We start from the raw sequence: 24232 nt of genomic DNA, 5'->3' as shown, positions 1-24232 counted from the left end.
TTCCCCTGGGCGATGTGGGATGTAACATTATGGTTTGCTTCCATTTTGCTATCCTTTAATCATTGTTTACATTAAGAATTTATATGGGTACATTGTTTTTCTTGTTGTTGTCACATATGGGTTTTAATGTTGAAATTGTATATGGATACATTCTTGTGAATTACTATAACTGTACATGGGTACATTCTTATGGGAACATTTATCTTTTATCATGACATTCAATTAAAAAACAATTCTTTTCTAAGGGTGGAGTTTGTTGTTTAATCCCATAAACGTTAAAGTTCAAATCTTATGGGATTTTATATCCCATAAATGTGTTAATTTATTTTATTTAATTGCTTTAAATGTTCGGACAAAAAAAATTTCTTTAAAGATGTACATGTTACAATATTTAATTTAAAATATAAAATAGTTGACATGGAAATTGATTAGTGCTAATATGTTGATGTGTACAAAGTCAAAGGACTTTGATCAAAATTTAAAAACTAATAGGATTTCAATTAATGTAAAGTAGTGATTAAGGACCGTATCCAAAGTATTTCATATTATTATTATTGTCATATTCTAGTATCATTATTTTTTTTTGTTGATTTTTTTTTATAGAAATGAAATACCGACTTTTAATCTTTTACACATTTATAAGAAGGTATAACACTGTGTACCGATCGATCATTTTCAAACGAAAATTAATCATATACTAAAAAAGTAACACCATTGTGCATGCTTGGTCTCTGAAAAAAAAAAGTAACACTAAAAATCTATGCAACCAAAAAAGTAATACTAAAAATCTTTGAATCCACTCCACAAGAAGCCATTTTAGCTAGTGCATAATTGAAATACAAACTCTACTTTTTGGATCATTTTGAAAAAGAAATTATTTATTCAAAAGATATACAAACCCAACTCTCTTCTCTTCCATCACCTCCGGATCCACCTTTAAATACACCTCCCCCCCTCTTCGTTTAGAACTCGCACCCAACAACTCTCTCTAATTCTCTCTCTCTCTCTCTCTCTCTCTCTCTCTCTCTCTCAATTGAGAAAATAAATTAAAGCCTAAAATATGGAACAAAATAATCTACCAGAAATTGCCAAGAGAATATGGAGAGTAGTACGTGTAGCTTTCTTCATGCTAAGAAAGGGCATTTCAAAGCGAAAGCTCCTACTGGACTTCAACATGATGATGAAGCGTGGCAAGCTCGCCAGCAAAACCTTAAGCAATCTCATGTTCCACAGCCACCACCACAGCCACAGCCACCCCCACTACAGCGGGGCCACCTCCTCTGCCGCCCAACGAGAGTACGAGTTCAGCTGCAGCAACACCCCCAACTACCCTTTTCACCTCAGGGGCAAGCGCTGCCACGACAACAACCACCACAACCTCTTCAAGTGTACTCACGCGCTGCAGACTCAGGATGATGAGATGGCGACCGCAGGTGCCGTCACGGCGGTTTTGGAGATGTTGAACAATGAAGCAGTGACTGTGGAGGCGGCGGCATACGTGGCAACATCACCGGTGCTTCCCGGGTTTGGGAAGAGCCCTATGGTCCGCCAGCTGAGGATAACGGACTCACCGTTTCCGGTGAGGGAGGCTGATGAGGAAAGCCACGTGGACAAAGCGGCGGAGGAGTTTATAGAGAAGTTCTATAAGAATTTGTGGCAACAGAGGAGAATGCATGACGAATGAGTTTGGCATCATGCTTATATCCCATACTTTGAAGATTAATGTGACGTGCACTTGATGTTCAATTTGGCAAGTTATGATCGTTTTAGTACGTCTTATTGTCGTTGAGTGTTGATAAAAGAGAACTATCTTTTTAGTACATTATTGTTGTTGAAAGTTGAAAAACAATAAAAGAGAACTAGCTTAATTAGTTAGTTTTAGTAGTTGTGTCAAACTGCAGTTGTTTTTTCTTAATTGATCAGTTTTCAAGTCCTTGATTGATTTCTATGTTCTTGAAGAAATTGCATAAGAAAGCACACACAAAAAAATGTTGGTCATTCCAAATTTTTAGGCTTTTACCCTTACGTGTTTTCTTCTTTAATATTAACCTTCAAATCGAATATATATTTTTTGTAAAAAGAAAAATCATAAACAGATTCTAACCTTCCAGATATATGTTCGTACAACAGACATATCATATTGTATATCACCAAAACATTCGATGCAAAAAAAAAAAATGTGCATAAATTCCACATGAACTTGTTGATTTTTTTTCATATATAAAAAAATTACATTGTCGCAGTGTTACGAGTAATAATTGACAATTTGATAAAAAAAGAAGAAGTAATAATTGACAATGCACAACAATGCACGCATAACTTAATAAAAACGTTCTATATAATTTGTATATTCCAATAATCTTTTATGAATTTGACTCTGAGAATGCTTGTAATCATTTGAATCTTTGTTTCCAAGTCATGTATAACCTCCAATTTACAAGGACCATTTTGGGGTTTGGACTTTGTAACATCAAGAAGCCTGATATTATAATTTTTATTGAAAGATTATATTCACACACCTTAAATCACTTCTTTCACATCCTTTTAATTTTTTAATATTTTCTACACACCACTAACACTTAATAAAAAAAATATTAAAAAATTTAAAAATTTAAAAAGATGTGTGAGAAGTAATTTAGGATGTGTGACTACAATCTCCCTTTTTATTCCTTTTTTCCATATTAAAATTTAAATTTAAAAGTTCAAAACGGCTTTTACAGCTACAGTACCACTTCCACTCCATCCTGTTGTGATTCCACTACGTTAAAGTGAAACCAATATAGTAGCAAAATACTGGCCCCTACCTAAAAAATATAATCTCCTTTTTATATATTTTTTCTTCTTCTCTCGTTTCCCTTTATTTTCATCAATTTTTATAAGAAACTAGCTGCTTTTGGTTGGTAATTGGCTACTTTTGCAGTCACATACCCAAATACAAATGAAAAGAACTATTGATGTTAGGGTTTCTTAAGGGGCCGTCTTTACCAGATAGCTAAGACCTGCTATGAAGACGATGATCATGACCACAACAATACTTGATTTTTTAGGGACGGAAAAATAGAGTTGAAACCGTGGGTGAAAATTTGATCCTATTCCAGCACATCGGATTGTGTAGGTGCATGAAAGCTTTAGGGACTGACTAATTTATTGGGTAAACCAAGTAATTACAAAATTAAAGGTTTTGCTTGGGATGTATAAAAGTAGTAAAAAGTTAAGTTCATACAGAAGAGTATATAAATTAATTAAAGTTAAATTCATAAACAAGATCAACGTTAGGCTGTTAATTTGTTACCGAGGTTTTAGGTATATATGACAGAATAGATATTGATTTATCAACCGAGATTGCTTTGTAGTATTTTTAGCACATTGTAGGATTTTTTGTGTTCCGTCATACTCGTTATTTATGGGAGTGATTTCTTCTTCATCCTTTGAATTCTTTATTCTCAGTACAACACTCATCTTCAACTATAATATTATGCATGCCTTCATAATGGATCCATTTTAAGGAGAAAAATGAACAAAGATAATAAGATGAAGAACTTGAAGGAAATTATCCAAAAAAACTCTCCCTTCACATACATAAAAAACCATGGGCATGCATTATTTTCTTAATCAGTCTCATAGAACAAAAGTTACCAATCGAAGCCAAAAGGGCAATACAAACCAGTTTAATTAATTTGGGCAAAGCTAATTTGTGTTTAAATCCAAAAGTGAACGTTCATGTTGATCCCAATAGTAGACGTGAAAGTGAGATGCATACATTGTTATTTCTTGCGGGCAAAGATGTTTGTGTTTGTAATGAATTTGTGCGCACGTGTTACTTGCAAATTCCATATAATGATATGTGCGCACATGTGTTACTTGCAGATTCCATATAATGATAGGTGTCATCAATCTAAACTCTGTTATAAAGCTAAAATTTTAGGTACAATGAGGTGAAAATAAGAATCCAGGCATATTGCTAGACAGATGTCACTTTTTGAACTCATCTTTGGTCAAGATTGACATGCTTCTCGTGTAATCTGAATCGCAGATTGAAAGTTATCAAGGGTTATATAGTGAAGACAACCCATTTAATAAATAAAGGTTTATTGAACACATACTTACTCATGCACGCATACTTAGCTACTAAGAGATATTTTCTTTTTCTTTCCTTAATATATTATGAGAGCATTGTCCCTCGCGAGTCGCAAATGATATGACGAAAAAACTTCCATGATTCCAAAGATATTACAATGGATTTGTAGATGGAAGATTTTAGCTTCTATTTTTAGTTTTTTTTTTTTCATTATTTTTTAGATCCTACAAGATTTTAGCTATTCCGTTGGGGTATGTGGTGAATGATATTCGTTATTTTATATCCACAATTCCTCAAATAAAATCATCCGTGACTCTCATGGGGATGCCCCATAATCTCCACCAACAACAATTGGTGGCGACGGAGTAACCCTTGGTTACAATTAGTTCAGCAAATTCTATAACATGAAGGACTACTTTAGTGTGCGGAAGAGTGGCAAGATGACGTAAGCATATATAATCCAATTTACATGCATGGTTAGCAGAATGTTGGATTCCATTTAATCTTATTAAATTAATCCACGTGATCTAGGTTAATCGACATGCTTGATTTCACAATACGTAAGAAATCCACTCTAGATCTAAAGAGCCTTTAGGCTTATGTATAAAACAACTCCATAACCCAATAGGATTACAATTTAATCCTCCACCGCACATGTGTGCCGCATGCCTTAGGAGACACTTCCTTTTGGCTTGCCACACACCCCCTTTGTCACTGGACTTTGGTCCGGTTCGCTCCTATTTTATTTATTTATTTATTCTAGTCTTTCCTTTTGGATTGTGCTTGCTTCTTTTATTGTAGTTAAAATAACTTACAATAGACATAAGGCTCAAACCAATATTTTTTTTTAACAAACGATATTATCTACACTAAAGAGGTGGGGGAATCGGGTAAGTTTCACAATGGGTTTAACAACAATGTATTGCCTTTGGCGAGAATCAAACATGAAGAGGAATACCACTAGACCGTAGTACTAAGTGGCAAGGTCGAAACCAATTAATCAAATATAAAACAAAACATTTAATATAAACAATTTATATTAAATTCATCCTTCATCAATTTTGTCCTTCAATATCATTCTATTGTGTGTGACCTTGTAGGTTCTCACTAAAGCTGGCAGTGAATAATTTGATTAATCAAATTTTCTAGTTTTATATAATTAGAAACCATTCTAATTTAACCTGTTGGAATATCCACAAACTGAATAGTAACATCTAGCAATGGCTTTCAGCTACCCAGATTAATCAAAATATTTTTATACAACGCATGTTTAGAACCTTAGTACGGTTACAATGCAATTCGGTTCCTTTGTCTACTTTATTCGAATCATATATTTTTGAACATGAAAAATTTGTCAAACTCTAAGCATAAATATGGTCGCCCTATTGTATCTCATGTACATTGCTTTGGCCAAAGAAATGTAGAGATAGATCATCAAGGGGGCACTAGGATACCAACCTTCATGATTACCTAGAAGGTGACAGATTATTTATTGTGCATTCACGTACTTTCATGTTGATGCACATCATCCAGAACATCACACTATAGGACTCCGCTATTGTTTGAGAGCTTCGAGGCAAGACCAAGGACCATATTCATAAACACAAGATAATTAGTTGCATCCATAACTAAGAAGTGTGATACAATTAACAAGTAGGTAATTTGTCATCCGACACTTCTGTGGTTGGTCAATGTTCAATGAGCTTGATCTTATATATGAGCACCATTATATCTATTCTATGTCTATACATGCTTAATCTGAGATTCACTACTGAATACGACATAAATCGACTTCTACGGATGTTCGATAGTTTTTTCAATCATCTTATGGCTAGGAACATAATTTAGAACTTAATATCTATAAGGTAGGTATCTCAGGATTGGAACATATTTAGAATCACGTCCCTACTACTTTAAGTTATTCCTTGGTCTCATCCTAATTAACAATGAACCTTCCTAATCCGCTATTAGGTCACATGCTCGATTGATGGATGTTCTCACTTGCCGTTTGTTGTCGATGACTCAACATTAGGCTGCCATGTCAATTATTTTTTGGGCATACTCCAGTACATTCACCTTGCCCCATTCCAGGTTTGAGGATTTTAATAATTGCAACGTGTCACCAAGAAGGGGTTTCTTTCTTAGCCTAAATTACGTGTTCTTCCTTGGTGAATCATAAACAAAAGTTTGTTAGGGACTTGGTCACTTGAACGTGGATCAAAAGCTCCTTTGGAATCCTTTTGACATGCATCCTATATGCATCGGACCTAAGCATTTTCGATTGGACTACATTTAGCTTGACTTAGGTAAGACACTTCAGCGTATTAGTGCTCCGCTGGAATAAAATTTCTCATGAGGATTTCCTAGTCTAGATGCCTCATTCGGACCTGCTTTAGGCACGAGATCGCCGCATAATATAAAGACACTTTAGCGTATTAGTGCTCCGCTGGAATAAAATTTCTCATGAGGATTTCCTAGTCTAGATGCCTCATTCGGACCTGCTTTAGGCATGAGATCGCCGCATAATATAAAGACACTTTAGCGTATTAGTGCTCCGCTGGAATAAAATTTCTCATGAGGATTTCCTAGTCTAGATGCCTCATTCGGACCTGCTTTAGGCACGAGATCGCCGCATAATATACTTGACTTAGTATGCTGGTCCGGTATTTAAGTAATCGCACTTGGGACCGAGCCCAGGTTTAAATGTTATAACCTACAACCTTAAGGTTGCATAAACTTTCCAGGAGCCTAATGGTGCATTGGAAGCTTCTGGATCAGGAGGCCATGTCCCTATGTCTGTAGTCCACCTTACATAACCTCGTTTATTACGGCTCGAGTTTCTCAAGCTACCAACCAAACTATGAAGTGGGCTATAAGAGACTCCTCTAACCCTAATACTTTAAATTTTTAAACTTTCACTATTGCAAAGTTTCAAAGTTGTGTTATATTTTGGTATAATGCGGAATTCCCTGTACCGCAAAAAAGAAGGAAAAAAAAATACGAACAAACAAACAAAAGTCATGCGATAATTAAATAAATCTTATTCTAAAAGAATATGGGTTTGATGGCGCTTTCGTATTGTCATTTTGTTTTTTATTCCGGGTTTTTTTCATAACTTTTTTTTAATGAAAAAAAGAGTAGATTGACTAGTTTAAAATATCAATAACAGTTAATACCAATTATTTTATGTCAAAGACATAAACCAGCAAAAGGAAACGAACTTCTCTCTCCATGCATTCAAAGTTCATGAGGGGAAAAAAAACATATCATCTAAATCCAAAATTGTTTCCTCATCTTAAATGTGCAAAATCATAGTTCCTTCAATAAAGCTGAAATAAAAATGTCAATTTGGCATGGATAATTCAGAAAAAAAATTCTCTCCTCAAAATTTAACAATTCAAATCATTTAAGATGTGAATGGGTTTGGCTTCAGAATTACGTCTACACGTGTCCAAATTCATGAAAGTACTCTTCCAACTTCCAAGCAAAAAAGAAAATATCGATATGCAAATTTGTGGAAATATTGACAGATATTTGAATATCGGTATCGAGATCGGTTGCTTTTGATGGAAATGATGGAAATTACGTATTTAAAGATGTGTAAGACATATTGATGATATCTGTCTATTTTAGCTAAATTGAAGAGTTTCTCAGATATGATGTGAAATTTAGATTTCACCCCCATTTTCATATCTTTTCTCTAATTATTTCAATATTTCCATAGAAATATCGACCGAAGAAATTTTAAACACTGTTTAGCACTACATGGAACATAGACGTCATTGGTGGAATGGATTTGGACCATTTTGGTACTTTAATGTTCTATTAAAGGAAGGCAGATTGTCTACCCTCCTATTTGGGTGCCCTTCCTATCCTCTCATATTTTCTGTGGTTACGGTTAAGTCACGTCAACATTTTATATTGATTTTTTATAGAGATAATAAGACAAAAAACAATAGGAATATAAAATGTTGATGTGGCTTAACCGTGACCGCATAAATAGAAGGGGATGGGAAGGGCACCCAAACAAGAGGGTAGATAATCTGCCTCCCTATTAAAGAATGTAAATGTTACTATTCGTAGTTAATAAATTGGAAAAATTAGAATCCCTTGCACTTTTCTAATACTCTTTAGATTAAACATTGGTTCTATTTTGAAATTTGATTAGTACGCCTAAATGTCACATCCCAGCCTGGGCCCTCAGGTGATGAAGCCAGCATAACTCGATTCGGAGTCCTAGTAGACATTCCGGGTCGGGATGTGTCATAAACAATAGTCATGTCAGCATTTTTATATTTATTTAGATTACATGTAATTATTGTGTTTTTTTTAATTTAAAATGTTAATTATTAAATTCCATAAATATCCTTTTAGGTTGATATATTTATGTACGTGGCCTTTTTTTTTATGAAGCCAGTTTCTTCTCCCACGTTAGAATTATATGATCCTCATTTTTGAATTTTGAATGGACTTATCCATTTCAATTAGTGGTTGTTTTCACTATTTTATACTGATATCATGTGAGATAATTAGACATATTCTCTATTTTTAGAGGCTTGAGGCTGGTACGTTCAGATAATATATTTAAACGTACCGAATACGTGCAAAGAAGATATATACAGTAACGTACCAAATATATTTTTTTAAATAAATATAAAAGTACCAAAATAATATATAAATGTACCAAATACATACAAAAAAAGAATATGAACGTACCAAATACGTACCAAGAAGATATATAAAGTAACGTACCAAATATGTACCAAAGAGAAATATATGTTTAATCAAGAGGAAATATATGTACCAAATATGTTTTTTTTTTAAATAAATATAAACGTACCAAATACATACAAAAAAGAAAACAAACATACCAAATATGTACCAAGAAGATATATTAAGTAACGTATCAAATATGTACCAAGAAGAAATCAACGTTTCATGTGTAATTTGAAAGACTTTTTATTAAAATTGAATACTACAATATTTATCTACAAGATCTAAGGAGTTTTGAGATATTATCTAAGAAAATTAAAAGGTATATTAAATATAATGGCAAGTTGCATTTATGTGTATTTTGAAAGACTTTTTATTGGAATTAAATTCTACAATATTTATCAACAAAATTTTAGAAGTTTTGATGTATTATCTACGAATTAAAAGGTATACTAATCGATTTGGCACCTAAATTATAGAAAGATGTTTAATCAAAATTCTAAAAGGCATAAATATTTAATCTCAAAATTTCAAAACCTAAGTATCTGTATCAAAACCCTCGTAATAAATTTCCAGTCGTTTGGAAAACAAAATACAGCTATTAACAAATGTTTTTATAGTATTTTAGTCCTGCTAGGCAACAAAGTTACGGTCGTTCGATTTTCAACTCCTAATTTCAAGGCGCTTGTGTTGCAGCGTAGATTTTGTGTCGCAGATTCTCTCTCACACAGCGAAGGATTTGCGATTCAATAAATGGACTCCTTTTCGTGTTATATTTGATATTTATATGTTTATAATATACCTGATATTGACATGCTTTTCGTTTATATATTTATTTTACATTTTTCACATTCCATAGTAGTTGACGAGTCGGAATCATACAGATTAAACGAAAGGACAAAGTAAACTATTTCTACGTACGTATATACGTCGAAGGTTTTAGTCCATCAATCAACAAATATATAGTTGTCATATGATCAAGGCTTTAGTTTCCTTCAATTATATTTTCAGCCGTCTCATGTATCGTATTCTCTTATACTTTTATTCATGTTATGATGTAGAATGATACAAGTGTCCTGCATAAAGCATAAAATAAAAATTAAAAAAGTGTCATAAGATAGTTATTATGTTCGTTGGAGTAGTGGTTGTTATGTAAAAGACACATGACAACCAAAGACTGATTAAAATCTGAGCTTGAAGGGTGATTCTCCACTCTAATCAAGTCAAGGTTCTAAAAGACGCTAGATGTTAGTCGGGCAGCGAGTTGGGGCCTAGCGCCTAGGCGGATTTAAGTAAATTCATTATATTTCGTGTAAATAAGTGTCTGTTTATACTTAAAATATACATAATTTCATTATAAACTACAAAATAGAATGACATATATATTAGGAAGTATATTGGAACATAATGAAAACATGGGGAACTTGCATATAATGTGTATTCATTTAAGTATTCAACAAGTCTTTTACAATTTATTGAAAAAAATAAAATACAAAATGAAAGTTATCTATTTTTTGGCTAAGTGAGTTGCAACTTAGGTAGGTGCCTAGGCGGTATGGGCGGGTGACTCAGTAGGTCTAGGCACAATTTCTTAATTTTCAAATGCCTAGACATTAATCGGGGCAGTGACCAACCGCTTAATGTCTAGACGACGTTAGGCGGGGATTTTTAGAACATTGAACAAGTTGTGGATCAAAAGGCAAAAACTTGATGAGAAAAGATGGTTGTTTGGTCAAAGCGCTCCTGCCCATGGCAGCGCAATATATATTATTATATGTCTGAACAAAATTCAGAGATTATGTAGCGTCTAAATGGGAGAATGATATATATACAGACATATATGCATGTATATATACACGTATACGCAGGTATATACACACGTATATGCATGAAAAAAATATCATTTGTAATGACCTACAAGTGTGATGATACGAATAAGAGAATAATTATCACACAAATTATGATAAATTACTCTTTAAGTAATTAGGTCATTATATGTACATTGACACTACTCTTCTTTTCTATGAACAAATTTGACGACTCTCTAGCATATAATATGTAGTTTTTTGGTGAACAAATTTGGTGATTCACTAATATTACTGTGAAATTACCCCATCAGAGTAAAATTTCATCTTTGTAATCCTTTTATTGATTAAAAGACGAAGGAGATTTGTAAATTACGCGGATCTTGCCACAAAGATACCTTATAAAATTTGAAATTCAGAAAATATTTGTTGGATGTGTATTGGCCAAAAAGTTGACTACGACTATTAGACTATCTCCAACACTTGGGTTAAAATCTAACATTTTTAACCTAGAAAATTTAGGTTTTAACCCAAAAATATTTTATTTCCATAACGGTATGTTTTTGCTTCTCCTTTCTAGCAATTTGCATTACAGCTGGCAAGTAAAGTTAACCTTATAAACATGTAAGCATGAATGCTAAGCCCTGCAATTAAATTGGTCCAAAAAGAAAAAAAAAATACACACACACACACACTATGGTCTTTGAACAAAACAATGTGCCTGTGCTAGAACTTATTGCCTATATGAAATTACAAACCATGAGCTGGAAGCCTTTGCTTAGAGATAGGGAAACACGAAAGTAGCAAACTTATATGCCTATAAAAAGTTAAATTTTCTTTCATGCCAACCTTTCTCCATTCTCCCCACTAACAAAAAAGGGTCTTACAACAATACAAAGCGTGCATCCTCATTCACATGTGAATCATAACTACATTAATTTGGTCGTGCAATATCAAAGTTCCACACCCATTAACCTACATTTTTGGATGTTTATGCACATGTGTGGATGAAAATTGTTCTAAAGATTTGAACTGATCTAACTAGGAATTAAAAAGCTATTAATAGGAAAGGGTAATGTTTTTTTTTTTTTTATCTTTGTTTTGTCTAAAGAAATTTGTGGTGTACTCGTAACATTGTTACGTAATGTTGTTACTATACCCGATATAATTAATATGTCTTATTTTTAAAGTATATTAAGGAAAAATTATAAGATGTATTATAATCTGAATATATTAGTTAATTTTCAGGTATTCTCATAAATAGAGGTTGGCCCACCTTGAGGTGATGGTCAATAGACCCCTCCTCCTTTTAGGGCCACTCACCCCTAAAGTTCATAAATCCTCCATAAAAGAGGTGGGTACTAGCCTTTCAACATTTGAGATTTTCTTGAAAAGTTGTCCTTCAACTGCTTGACAAATTGTCACTATGAGTATTGGACAAGAAAGTCGCTAGTCTCATGCCTTTGTGTGCATTAATGTTGCCATCTACTACAAGCTCACTTGGCATATTGACATCTATGGACAAGCTTGGCTAAAATCTATCAACATTAGTTGATCTGCTAACCAAGAAGTTGTCGACATTTGTTGGTAGGTGCACAATATGACTTGGCTAGGGACTCGACGAAATGTCTCACTAAGACAATTTGCGTGCTATTTTCGTCTAAATATTTTGCACGCTATTGCACTGTCACGTGGTTACTATCCCATTCAAATTATAACACTTTTTTTTATATTGATACCATAGAATTGGATTTGGTTTAAATCATCCAATGTGCTAGTTATTTGGTATCAAACTTACCATTAAAAAAAAACTTAAGCCTAATATTATTACTTACAAGTGTTCAAGTATGTTACATATATGAATATGTTCATAATTTTGGGTGGGGTCGGTGTATATATTGTTAACCTATATTGATTGAAGATCTTTGATGTATGTAATGAAGAACAGTTTCTAGAGAGAGAGAGAGAGAGAGAGAAAAAAAAAAGAGAAGAGAGAAGAGAGAAATGTATATTCTTTTCTTAATAACCAAGTAATGCAAGGTACAATACTATTTATACATAAGAATCTTAACTACCTAACTAACATAACTCCTAATCTTATGACAAGTGTAACAATCCTACACTCACTAACTCATACTCTAACATCCCCCATCAATCTCTTGCTTTGATAAGCTAAGCATGAGATTGTTACAATGAGTTTGAAATAAAGGAGCATTCAACCCTTTTGTCAATATATTTGAAAACTGTTCTTTGGAGGAAACAAACTGCACAAAAAGTTGTTGCTTTGCCACTCTTTCCCTAACAAAATGCACATCAATTTCAATATGCTTTGTCTTTTGATGCTGAACCGGATTAAATGAGAAAGCAATGGCAGAAAGATTGTCACAAAACAATACTGGAGCTTTAGAAATGAGAACATGCATAAACACAAGTAATTGTTTGATCCAACTGAGTTTAGCAGAAGTAGTAGACAAGGCACAATATTCAGTTTCAGTGGAAGACCTGGAAACAGTTTATTGTTTCTTAGAAGACCAAGACACAGGAGTTTGTCCAAGAAATACAACTAATCCAATAGTGGATCTTTGATCATTTGGGTTTCCTGCCCAATTAGCATCACTGAATGCTGTTAAGTACCTAAGGATTCTCTTCACAGCTGTGAAATGGGCAACCATTGGAGTCTGCATAAACTGGCAGACCTGATGCATAGAAAATGCAATATCAGGCCTGGTGAAGAGCATCAACTTCTTCTTTCATAGATGTTAACCAAACATGAACTTTTAAAGCATTCTTGTAAGTAGTTGGCTCTATTAGAGACAAATCAACACCACCAGACTCTTGGAGAGTGGTCAGAAAGGCCTTTTTTTTTTTTTTTTTTTTTTCTCTCTCTTCACAATTCCACTTTCACTTTTGGTTTGCATTGGATGCAAATTCATAAGGGGAATATCTAGAACTACTTGCAAAGTTTCAGGTTGAAATAAAGAAACTTGATGTAAATTATTAGTTGATGTTGCTTCAGCATTGGACTCAGGTACCGCATGGATTGATGAAGAAGATTCAAATGTACCAGTAATGGATAGATGTGAGTTGTGAACAAATGGAGATGGTGGGGATGACATGGGTGATATATGTGGTGCTGAAGAACATGAATTAGGTGAATTACTAAGTGTAGTAGATGTATCCGAGAGAGAGGTATCATGAGAAGCAGGTAAGACAACAAAATTAGTATTTGTGATAATAGGTAAAGAAGATGATGTACTTGACATCACATGAGATGTATATGGTGGCTTAGAGTGCATCAATAAGTCTGCATATGGATAATCATGTTCATCAAATACAACATGCCTGAAGATATAGGTTATCTTCCCAAACACAGCATAACAAATGTACACTTTATATTGAGATGCATATCCTAAGAAGACACACTTAATGGTATTTGGTTGAAGTTTGTTGTTGAGATATGGTTTTAGCAAGGGATAGTAGGCATAACCAAATATTCTTAGAGGAGAAAAATTGCTGGAACATCTCCAAATAGAACTTCAAAGGGAGATTTATCATGTAAAACTGGTGTGGGCATTTTATTAATCAAGTAAGATGTAGTTTTGACATCATAGGACCAGAAAAAAGATGGTAACTTGGCATTGTGCAATAAGGTGATGGTTGTTTCTATAAGGTGTCTATGTTTTCTCTTAGCCAATACATTTTGTTCAAAAGTATATGGACATGACTTATAATGAATAATACCCTTATCTTTAAGAAAGGATTGAAACTGTTTGCTAACATACTCTCCCCTATCACTTTGTAAAATCTGAATAAAGCTTGAGAATTGAGTTTGAACATATTTGTAAAAGTAACAGACATAGAACACAAGTCACTTTTATTGATTAATGGAAAAATAAAACAATGCCTTGTACATTCATCAACAAAGATCACATAGTTCCTATATCCATCTACTGAAATACAAGGAAAATGGCCTCAAAGATCACTATGTATAGTTTGGAAGGGTTGTACAGACTTATTGACACCATGGTGAAAGGGAAGTTTACAAAACTTGCCCTGTAGACAACCGTGACACATGACAGGTGAAGAAACCTGTTTACATTGTACATGAGCTTTATGTAACATCAATGCAACAATCTTATTTGTAAGGTGTCTTAATCTATGATGCCAAGTAGAAGATAGTACTAGTTGATCAAGATATGCTTGAGGTCATATTTGGTGGTTGTGTGGATAAAATAAGAAGATGCTAGAGGTATGAGATAGAGTCCATTACTGCACATCCCTTTGTAAAGAATCCTCCCTGTGGCCTTGTCCTTAATCCAAAAGCAAAATGCATCAAAGGTTAGCCAATAGTTGTTATCCAAACATATCCGATGAACTGACAACAAATTTTGTGTCAATTTTGGAACATAGAGCACTAAATCTAAGTTTATTGGTTCCACTCTTGTATTAATAACAGATTTACCAACATGTGATACTAATAAACCTTCACCATTGGCAGTTTGAATGGTTTCATTAGTTGGATAAGGAGTTGGCAAATACATGTTAGACATATATGTAGTCATGTGATTTGTTGCACCAGAATCAGTGAGCCATACTTGAGGTAGATTATGAGATATGGATGCCTAAGTTGGTTGAATTGCAGTATACATAGCTTGCATCTAAGATTGCTGAGACTGATAGTGCTGAGATGTAGAGTGTCCAAATGAATGAGAAAACATCTGAGGATAATTCTAATGGGAACCATCACCAATAAAATCTGGACCTTTGTCATTATAGAAACAGTAGCATGTGGTATGATTTTTTTTTTTTGTACAGATGTTACACTTGGATCTCTCAGGGGGCTTAAAACCACAAAATGGAGCAATATGACCTTCATTATTGCACAGTTGACAGGTAGGAATAAGAGGTGCAGATGGTGAAGAGTAGTATGAAGTTGGGGATTGACCAAGAACACCTGGAGTTGGTGTAGGCAACACATGAGTCAATGTATAAAACTGCTGTCTTGGATTAAATGATCTGTGACCTTGATTGAACTTTCCTTTGTCGTTGTTTCTATTGAAAAACTTATAACCTCCATTAATATATGAGGATTGGCCATGAGAACCATTAGACTGCTGAAATGTTGGTGCGTGAGACATATTAGGTCTATAGTTAACAACCATAGCAGTGAGATAGGATGGTGCAATAGAGATATTATCCACAATACTTTCTTCAACTAGTAATTGAGATTGAAATTCTTTAAGAGTAATAACACTCTTTCTACCCCTAACCACACATCGGAATGTATTATATTCAGGAGGGAGTCCATTCAAAGCTAGAATTACAATGTCTTTATCAGCAAAATACACACCTGCAGCTACCAAGTAATCCCTAGCCTATTTGATTTTATGCAAATCGCTGTGTGAAGAAGAAAGTCACTGAGAATTAATCATAAACACTTGGACTGTACAATCTAGAGAAATGTAGAGGAAAGATCGATCACAAATCAAGATCGAGCCAAACCCTAGAAAATGAGGGTTTTCAAGAACACGAAGAATCCTTGAGGAGCAAGAAACAGAAATTAGAGGCAGACGAAGACAAATTCGAAGGTAGCGGAAGCAAGAAAATGGATCAAAGTATCAACGCAAGCATCAGAGGTGATTGATACCATGTTAACCTATATTGATTGACGATCTTTGATCTATGTAATGAAGAACATTTTCTAGAGAGAGAGAGAGAGAGAGAGAGAGAGAGAGAGAGAAAAGAGAGAAATGTATATTCCTTTCTCAATAACCAAGTAATACAAGGTACAATACTATTTACACACAACAATCTTAACTATCTGACAAACATAACTCCTCATCTTATGACAAGTTTAACAATCCTACACTCACTAACTCATACTCTAACATATACCACGTATAATACTCAACGAAATGTATAATATACAAATGTAGGATTATAAATGCGTATTAGATTTTAAATGTTCCATAAAGCAAAGCTTAGAAAATTCCCCCAAAGAAAGAGTCGGTGGATGGTAGGCGAATTGCCTAATAATGATATCTCACTAGAGCACCATCATTGTCTCTCAATTTAGATCATGCCAAGAACATACTTCCATAATCTTTTGGCCATCAGAGGTTTTTGCATAATTTACGATGAGGCTTGTACTTAAACCATTTTTAGGACGTATGGCATGCCATGCAAATTAAAGACTGGTCAAAGATAAGTACCATCAATCAACTAATATTATGGTTTAGTAGTATTCTCTTTTTATAAGTGATAGGTCTTAAGATCGACTCACATAGTCTATATTGAGTTTGTTATCTAATTATACTGTCTAGCCCATTTTGTAACCTAACTCAATCTTCTTCCCATCGAAAATAGAATACAGTGTTGCATCAACAATAAATAAATAAGCGTAATCTGCATAAATGCTAATTTGTGTTAGAAGGTATTCATCTCTCAATCTCTAGCTCTCCAATTTATTTTATTTTGACTTTTAATCTTTACATTGTTTATGTATTCAGTTGTGCTCTCTAGATCACACAAGTTTCCTCTCCTACTATAATCCTTTCTAGTCCATATATAACTTTGGTATTTTATCATTGTTAATAAAATTAATTTGTTTGTGAAAAAATGTGTAAGAGTAATCTAAGAAGGGCACCATTTAAAATTTTGCCCCGGGCATTTGAAAACTCAGAATATGGCCCTGTTAAATGGAAAGGGGGAAGGGAGTGGATTTGTAACTTTGTAGTGCTTTTAATCTTTACAAATGGTATTGTGCATTAGTGAAAATCAGGGTTTTACCTCAACGCCACATATCTGGCAGCTAAAGAAGGAGCACAGCTTTATATATTGCTTCGAATTACAAAAATGATTATTGGCAAGAAATAAGCAAAACTTAGAGCAAATGGAAAAGTTTGTACATATTGATTTTCCCTTTTGCTTCAAAATTATTGTTCGTGCTTAAATAGACTTTAGAGTTCATGCTTGCTTTTTGGCCACTTAGAATGAGTTGTTTGTATATGCATCCAAAACCAAAACTCGGGCTGTCCAAAATATACTGCTCAACCGCAAAGCAAATAATAGAGAAAGAATTCCATTAGCATTGGGAACTCCCAAACTCAAACCTCTTACTTCAATCATGAAACACAACTAATTTAATTGTCCACCAAACTCCAAGGAGAATGACTTACAAGAAATGGGTGTCAATGAACCACATACATATAACGTTTTGGTTTAATAACAAATTATTATTTGTAAGCTTTTTTTTACATGATAAAACATTATTAGATCAAAATAGCGCACTCGCAGTGATCCAATTCTAATTAACTTGCTCTCAACTCCACGGTTAAAACTATGTACCACCCATGAGTTTTAAGCTCAACTATTGATATTACTAGGGATGAGGAGGGGTTTGGATAAATACTAGAACAAAATAATTGCAAAAGTAAACTATCAAGGGCTAAAAAGGAATGAATCTTTCCTACAAATAATTTTGAATCAATATCCTTTTGTGAGTCTTTGTTATTAAGGAATTAAAAAGCAACTAGCTTCGACAACTGACAGAGGTTTGGTGCATGGATAGGTATGGTGGCCTTAATTAGTACTGTCTTATCTATTTTGGACCAACTTTATGTACTATCTAAAATTTTCCTTGAAACGACTTCTTAGTTTTTAGCAAATGGGAGCATGATTCTTAGCACTCACAAATTAAAATAGAAAAACTAATGAAAAAAGTTTGAAAATTTTGAGTTTTAACGATAAGGACAAAATAAAGGGTAAAGTGAATAGTACCACAATTAACTTTTTAATGTAAAAATGTGGTTTTTTGTTAAAATGAACAATATCATGAGCTTTTCGTTAAAGTTTCCAATTAAAATATCACTGCTTGATTAGATAGAAAGGACAAAATATCACTACTTATATACTTAAAAACACTGATTTAGAGTATAAAATATAGGGCTACTGGATAAAATGTTAATTAACAAAATATTGTGAAAATTATATTCACTCTTAAGTCTTATATGTAAAATCCTATGTGGACTCAACTAGTTAGGATAAAGGAGAAGTAATAGATTGGTAATACAAATCAAATAGAGTTTGAATATGTGCAAAGCTACATCCTATAATTGAGGAATACACTTCCAACGTGCATTTGAAAATAAGCACTAATCACAACTGCTCCATACACGGTTGGATTGGGTGCAATGGGTGAACAACCAACCCTTCACGATAGATGGAAGTTGGCTACCATTGCATCTATATAAATGAACTGCCAGCTCATAGAGAAAGTGTTCTACGTTCAAGGGGTCTATCATCATTAGACTATAAAGGTCTCTAAGTGGTAGAAGAGTTCTTTGACAACCATGATGGCTTCAACAGTTATGTTGAACAACCACGATGGTACTGCTATGGCTACTTCGATAGGTTTGCCTTCGACCCTTACGTCTGCTTGTGGTAAAGGGTTAATGTTAAAATAGGATTTGTTCCAACCTTTGGTATCAGAGCCAACTTAACATGCTCTAGATCCATTGTATAGTTATACTGCATGATTCTAACAGATAGACATTCCACCCTCCACTTTCGTGTGCAATCACTTTCATATCTGAGATGGATTGATCAGTAGTAACATCAAAAGTATAGGATTTACCATAACCATCAACAAGATTTATAGAATCTGCCTTCAAATTGAACAACATTTGGTCCTGTGGATGACAAGGCCTTCAAATTGAACAACATTTGGTCCTGTGGATGACAAGGTTCTCAAAACCCAAATAAATTTGGGAAGACATCAACGAATTTGTGGGTCTTCAGACGGATTTTTAATCATTATCAATGGGTATCGAACTGTATCACTAATAAATCCAAATCATTGGGGTTGTAGTGAAAGCGCAAAGGGTGTGTATATCCTTTGCAGTCAAACGCTATAACTTGCAAACAAGGATAAATTATTTTAACGACTCCAATCTCTCCACAACTAAATTTTAATGCTTTCTTAGGCAACGCAGCCCAATCTCAGTCCATAGATTCCCTTGGCAATTGGGTAGGGTAGGATAGGAGTTGCTCTTATGGTTTTATTTCACATGGTGCTAAATTACTTTAGTTATTGCTGATAACTATATCACTTTGAGTTTTATCTTTTCTACTCCTATACTAACAGTTTGATTTGTAGTAAATGTTAAGAACAATTAAGCGCATTGTTCGATTACAGTAAAGGAAGAACATTTGTGGTTTAAAACCCATGAAATGTTCACATTCTTTTCCAAAGAAGGGGATGTATAAATTGTTGGTAGTTTTAATCAGTGTATGACATCATGTAGATCAGGCCATATTCCTATCCAAAGACTTGTGATAATTGCATGATAAGATCCTTGATGATGGCTATACAATGAAGGTCAATGGCAATTTATATCTCTTGCCCAAAGGTGTGATATAAACCTGCATTTAACAATCACTAATGGTTGTTTCAAGTTTTTCCTGTCTTCGATAGCCAAAATTTGTATTCACGACAGGAAAAGGAAAGACAAAGGCTCTTCTTGATGGGTGTAGAGGTCACGTACATCTAAGTGCACCAAATCATGCCACCCCCGTTCCCGCATTTGCTCCATTCCCCGTTCTCGATCTCCAGACTGTTGGTATTTGAGTTTACAACTAATACCAAATATGTGGGTGATACTTTATTTGATTTGTTATTATTGTCACTAATAGTGTTAATTAGTGAGTCACAGATTTTGATATATTTGTGAGTCATATAATTTGATTGGCACATGAATTTTGATGGAATCAACCTGTCACTATTTTGGTTTAATTTGATCCAAAACCCTTTAGTTTCTTGTTATCAAGTTATCAATTGCTCAAAAAATTGTGTGCGTGAGTAATTTAAAGGAAAATAGAAATACTTGATATCGGTTTGCAATGCATGTAATTGATTCATCTATGGGAGTAAGAACCATCCATGTTATTCCTATATGTGATCGGTGCCCGACAAAACCCTTACAAAGTAGTTAGGTTGCTTTCGATTTTGAATGTCATTCCTGGAAAGAATAAGAAATTATGCTTAATTTCTTTTTACCTGTTTTGTTGATCTTACTGTGAAATAAAGCATTACGTTTTATAAGCGATGGGTTCTCACTTTTCACGTGTGTCTTCAATTATCGGTTGCCCAATGCCTAGTACTTAATCAAGGATTGTAATGGGTCGCTGATATGACCTTTATTTTGTTAAAGTTGTGGAATATTGTTATCCCAATCAATCCAAGCTTGTTAATTATGTTATAAGGTACACAATCCAACTTAAAAGAACCACCTATGTGGTTTAATAAACAAAAGACAAGCTGAATACCTTGCAAAACACATGGAGGAGCTTTGCCTTTTGATATGCCACTGATTCTTAAATCAAATCGGGTGGTGAAGAAACATTGTATGTGCAATAATATTGTTTGAGATTTTCTAGTGATTGGATTTGAGCAATTTTGAACTTGAACTTTGGTAACTCTGATTTACCTCGTATTTGATTTCCTGCTTTTACTGTTACAAAATAGTGTTTATCATTTAGTTTGAGTCCAAGTGATATAAGTCTTGGCAATCATCTTTCTCAAAAGTAAAGCTAATGTGAGTGATATTTTCCCTTACAGCTGTATAAGAGTCTACCTTAACACTATAGTTAGGGGTCCCTAGCAAAATTATAACTTCCTCTAGGCTTGTAGACTCTAAATACATTGATGAGTGGTGGTGTCACAGCAGAGGGAAACATTGCAAGATGTCAATGGTCCTTGTTTCTTTCATGTGATTATAATTGTTTGCGATTATAATTGTTCACATTAATGTTTTTCTTAATCAGTCTTATTCATGAATGATGCCAACAGAAAATAACTAAGGCTGTAACATCTAGAACAAATAATCATTTGGACAAATGTTTATTAAATCTTCACCAAAGTGAGATTTTATGGAAATTTTGGTCTGGGTACTGTTCTCTATTTGGCAGCATATAAGATGGCAGCAAAAGAGGTTACATTGCATGCTTATGCTGAAACCATTCAGGAAGAGAGGAAGCTAATTGGTGCTCTCGGCCATCAAAAATGGTATCTTCAAATTTCCCCTTCATCAACATGTTTATGTATCTATAAGCATATGAACAAGTGTGTGTGTGTGTGTGTGTGTGTGTGTGTGTGTGTGTATGTATGTATGTATGAACGGACCATGTAGTCAAATGGGTTCTGGGTTCTCTTCAATTTTACTTATTTGCAAATTCTAGTTTATAACTTTTGATACATTTAGGTGAGTACTGAGGTTTTTTGGATATAGCTGCATGAATTTGTCAAAGTCTTAGATAAGGTGCATTTTAGGTGTGAGTTAATTGGCATCTAATTCAAAACTAAATGACAACGTGTGGATGAAAATTTATGGTTTATGACGAGAAAAATGATATATGTATGTATATACAAAAATGGTGGATGAGGTTAAGTGGAATTTCCTCGAAAATAGTGTTCTGTTTATATTTAGGCAACTGAACTTGAACTGGGTTTAAAATGAGAAATATATGAATGGTTTGAGATGTTTCAAGTGTATTATTTTATTTTTTAAGAGAATTAAGTTGACTGTTTTCTTGTCCAAAGACTTAAAGTTTTGGTTGTTTTCATAATCTCTTACATGCCTGTTATACAATAAGGTTATACAATCTATTATCAAATGGTGGTTGTTTATGTTTCTTGCCCAAAGGTGTAACATAAACATGCATGAATGATGGACATGAAAGATTTGTCTGTGAAAGAAGAAGTGAGAAAAGGGTCGGTGTTGATTGAGCACGTTGATATGAAGTTGATGTTAGCTGATCTTTTGACAAAACCACTGATTTTGGGAATTTTCAAGGAACATGTTGCAAACATGGGTGTGCATGATGATTTTGGTTTTGAGTAATTTGTATTATTTATGTTGATTACATGACTAGAAAAGTTCTCTTGATTCATGTTGTTTTCTTTGCATTGTGTCTGTAATTAGATTTTGACTGGTAGGCTCTTGCGAATCCTAAATTGTCAAACCATTTTGGGACGGGAAAACCTTTTACGGAAAGTATACCTGTGTCAAGGTCCTCTTCAAAGCTTTGTCTATTTACAACTAGGGCGAGCTAGTTATATTTCTTATTAGGTGGTAAAGTTTTGATCGTGAACCATTATGTAGAAATAGAATCCATGGTGCTGGATGCTGTCTTTGTCTTCTGCTTGCTCACAAAGAGCATATTGGTTAAGTCTGTTATGCAGGAAGCTTGAAAGGTTAATGTCCAAAGATGAAAACTTGGAAGTTCAATCTCTGAAGGTACACTGGGTAAATGTGTGGGAGGAAATAAATGTGATATAAGTTGTAAATTACTTGCTTGGAAGTACATGAAATGTATATCAATTGCATCATACGATATGATTTTGAGAATTGTGATTCCAGGGTGCATGCAGTATTATTACATGCATTGTTTTTTGGAGTTCAAGTCTCAAACGATTACCGGTAGATGTGTATAATATGTTGGTTGCGTAAAAAACTCAAGGTGATCACTAAGGAATGATTTGTCATGGATATGTTGCTTCATACCATAATTAGTTAACGTCCATGTGGGAGAATGTAAGAATCCTATGCCTATGTGGACTCAACTAGTTAGGATAAAGGAGAAGTAATAGGTTGGTAATATAAATCAAATAGAGTTTGAGTACGTGTAAAGCTACATCCTATAATTGAGGAATACACTTCCAACGTGCATTTGAAAATAAGCACTAATCGCAACTGCTCCATACACGGTTGGATTGGGTGCAACGGGTGAACAACCAACCCTCCACGATAGATGGAAGTTGGCTACCATTGCATCTATATAAATGAATTCCCTGCTCATAGAGAAAGTGTTCTACGTTCAAGGGGTCTATCATCATTAGACTATAAAGGTCTCTAAGTGAGTAGAAGAGTTCATTGACAACCACGATGGTTTCGACAGTTATGCTGAACAAATGTGTTCTCCTGAAACTACTGATATGGTACTGCTATGGCTGCTTCGATAGGTTTGTCTTCGACCGTTATGTTTGCTTGTGGTCCAGGGTTAATGTTAAAATAGGATTTGTTCCAACATTATCCACATATAAAAGTCCAAATCAATGAGATCATTTTTCTACATATGATCGGGTCCTTTTAATCTAGCTAGTCTTGTTTATTATTTGTCTTGAATATAAACGACTTATTATTTTTATATTTCAATGCTTTTGATTAAACTCTAAAAATCTAACCCAATTTGTACTCAAATTATAACCTTTTATTGCATATGGCACTTTCCCGCAATGACATAAAACTATCTTGCATATGTATTATGGTGTGAGTTCGATTTTCATGGACACCGCTTCCCCAACAACTAACTATTTAACCACTAACACTATTGTTCTTTAAAAAAAAATTGTGCACTTTTATTAGGTGAATTGAGTTAATCGATCCATGGTCCAAATACCCAGTACACTTTACCTTTTAATTAACTATATGCGACCAGTTACACATTCAGTTCATGAAACACTTCAAAGCAAGTCTACCTGTTTTAAGAAGGTAAGGCAAAGTAAGTTGCCTTACTATTTACTTTGGATAGTACTTGTTTTGTAAACTTCACTCGTTTGGAAAGGGCAACGATAATG

The 24232-nt window shown here is 34.0% G+C and overlaps 1 protein-coding gene and 1 pseudogene across 1 annotated transcript; one reads left to right on the top strand and one right to left on the bottom strand.

Annotated features, from left to right (window-relative positions):
- The first annotated feature begins 956 nt into the window (after positions 1-956).
- LOC137740611 (uncharacterized) lies at positions 957-1935 on the top strand. Its single transcript, XM_068480452.2, has one exon. It carries the CDS (start codon positions 1061-1063, stop codon positions 1682-1684), a length of 624 nt encoding a protein of 207 aa, XP_068336553.2. The 5' UTR covers positions 957-1060; the 3' UTR covers positions 1685-1935.
- A 12927-nt stretch (positions 1936-14862) lies between these two features.
- On the bottom strand, positions 14863-15758 carry LOC148694301 (uncharacterized; annotated as a pseudogene).
- Between the last annotated feature and the right edge of the window lie 8474 nt (positions 15759-24232).

This window comes from Pyrus communis, chromosome 9 (genome assembly GCF_041283825.1).
Source record: "Pyrus communis isolate YQ-2024b chromosome 9, ASM4128382v1, whole genome shotgun sequence".
Lineage (NCBI taxonomy): Eukaryota > Viridiplantae > Streptophyta > Magnoliopsida > Rosales > Rosaceae > Pyrus > Pyrus communis.
The sequence above is the reverse complement of the archived record's forward strand: the minus strand, read 5'-3'. Positions and strand labels throughout refer to the sequence as shown.